Source organism: Colossoma macropomum, unplaced genomic scaffold (genome assembly GCF_904425465.1).
Source record: "Colossoma macropomum unplaced genomic scaffold, Colossoma_macropomum, whole genome shotgun sequence".
NCBI lineage: Eukaryota > Metazoa > Chordata > Actinopteri > Characiformes > Serrasalmidae > Colossoma > Colossoma macropomum.
Window position 1 is genome coordinate 39069534 of NW_023494802.1, and position 2500 is coordinate 39072033.

The 2500-nt window shown below is 44.3% G+C and overlaps 1 protein-coding gene across 1 annotated transcript in view; it reads left to right on the forward strand.

The window, feature by feature from the left end:
* Positions 1 to 2500, forward strand: part of LOC118822194 (NF-X1-type zinc finger protein NFXL1-like) — a 28258-nt gene that overhangs the window by 10493 nt on the left and 15265 nt on the right. Inside the window, exon 7 of the mRNA XM_036591114.1 lies at positions 1719 to 1880. Within this exon, the coding sequence (XP_036447007.1) occupies positions 1719 to 1880 (162 nt within the window). The remainder of the gene's footprint in view (positions 1 to 1718; positions 1881 to 2500) is intronic.

A 2500-nucleotide genomic window follows, 5' to 3' on the forward strand; every position in this document is an offset into this window, starting at 1 on the left:
TGATAGGATGACACCTGTGCAACAAGTCCAGTCGTGAAATTTCCTCACTACTAAATATTCCATAGTCAACTGTAAGTGGTATTATAACAAAGTGGAAGCGATCGGGAACGCATAGTGCGCAGAGGTCACCAACTTTCTGCAGAGTCAATCGCTACAGACCTCCAAACTTCATGTGGCCTTCAGATCAGCTCAAGAACAGCATAGAGAGCTTCATGGAATGGGTTTCCATGGCCGAGCAGCTGCATCCAAGCCTTACATCACCAAGTGCAATGCAAAGCGTCGAATGCAGTGGTGTAAAGCACCGCCACTGGACTCTAGAGCAGTGGAGACGTGTTCTCTGGAGTGACCAATCATACTTCTCCGTCTGGCAATCCGATGGACGAGTCTGGGTTTGGCAGTTGCTTCCTGTTCCAACATGACTGCGCACCAGAGCACAAAGCAGCTCCATAAAGACATGGATGAGCGAGTTTGGTGTGGAAGAACTTGACTGGCCTGCACAGAGTCCTGACCTCAACCTGATAGAACACCTTTGGGATGAATTAGAGTGGAGACTGTGAGCCAGGCCTTCTCGTCCAACATCAGTGTCTGACCTCACAAATGCTCTTCTGGATGAATGGTCAAAAATTCCCATAAACACTCCTAACCCTTGTGGGAAGCCTTCCCAGAAGAGCTGAAGCTGTTATAGCTGCAAAGGGTGGGCCGACATCATATTAAAGCCTATGGATTAAGAATTGGATGTCACTCAAGTTCATATGCGTGTGAAGCCAGACGAGCGAATACTTTTGGCGATATAGTGTATAAGTGTGTGTAAGTGCCTGTGTGTCCTAATATATGCATCGTATTTATTAGCGTCCATAAGTAATATTTCACGTCATATATGTGAAGTGTACAGCAGTAACACACAATGTTCCAGATTATTCTGCACGTGCCGATTTTGTTTGTTTTTCATAAACACTCAGTATGTTTAAGATTTTTTTCTTATCCTCAACAATATCATAATGTGGATGTTAGTACAAGTGGAAGTACTGAATCTGGCAGTATTATTGATATTTTGACAAGAACCCTAATTATGATGCAGAATGCAGTTTTTAAGAACATTCAATAATGAAATTCATATCATTTCAAACAGAAGTCTGTCATATTTGCTGCCTGCACAGATCATTTTTCAGAAAATAAAAACAAGTTAAATCAAAAATGATATTTACCGATCAAGTTACATATGGATATATTCTTTGAGCGGACTTTAAGAACTCGCTCATCCGTTTAACTTAAGTCCTTATATAGTACCATATACTCTATATGGACTTATGTACTACCATACATTATTTATGGACATACATGTGGTCGGTCAGGAGCTCCACATATCTTTCAGAGGTCATTTTAACACCCTAAAGGGACCTGCCGTCTCTCAGTCCACTACTGCGGCCCAGATCATCACTCCGCCACCTCCTAGCTGATGTTGCAGTCTTGTTGAAGCAGAGTGGCCATTCACCAACGTCCAGAACTCCATCCATCTTGACCACACAGTGTAGCAGAGCGTTCATCAGTGAATAAAACTTGGTTCTAGAGACTCCAGAGACACCTGAGGGGCCCTGATAGGCTCTTTGTTTCATATTGTGTGATTTTGGGTCCTCAAGTTTCTTCTCCAGGTAAACTGGTTCTGGTTTGGATCAGCTGAGGTGGATCTGTGTGCGCGTGTGTGTGCGTGTGTGTTTCAGGCCCGTGTCCCCCGTGTCCGAAGATGGTGAGCGTGTCGTGTCTGTGTGGGAAAGCGGCTCCGGTTCCTCGGCGCTGCAGTAATAAAGGCTGGAACTGCGGTAAAACCTGCGGCCGCACGCTGCCCTGCAGGATCCACACCTGCACACACACCTGTCACGCAGGTAACACACTCCCCTCATACTGTACACACTCAGGTAGCAGCGCTTCTCTCTCAGGACTGCTTTAGGCACCTGAGAATATTAAAAAGCTGGTTATCTGAGCTTTAAGTGTTTCTTTCCTGAGGAAAGCCCTGAGAGAACTTTAACACAGTCAGCAGTGGGTTTCTGTGTGTCAGTGTGTTTAACCGTTTCCTGCCCTCTCCTCGAGGAAGATCAGTGTTACTATAGTTACCAGTCAATACCTGCTCTGTCTAATCAATACTTCATTATGGTGAATCAGGAGCTGCTGATGGAGGTTAGTAAATGTGGCTGGAACCAAACATGGTTCTTCAGACTAGCTCACAGGATAAGCACTGCATTATTCTGGAACAAAGACGTTTTTATATTTAATTCATTCATTTATAAATACATTTATTTATTTATTTATATATTTATTTATTCGCATTTATTCTAATGATACCTGGCTTCATGATCAGTTACATATACCTACATGACCAAGTCTCTCTCTCTCTCTCTCTCTCCCTCTCTCTCTCTCCCTCTCTCTCTCCCTCTCTCTCTCCCTCCCTCCCTCTCTCTCTCTCTCTCTCTCTCTCTCCCTCTCTCTCTCCCTCTCCCTCTCTCTC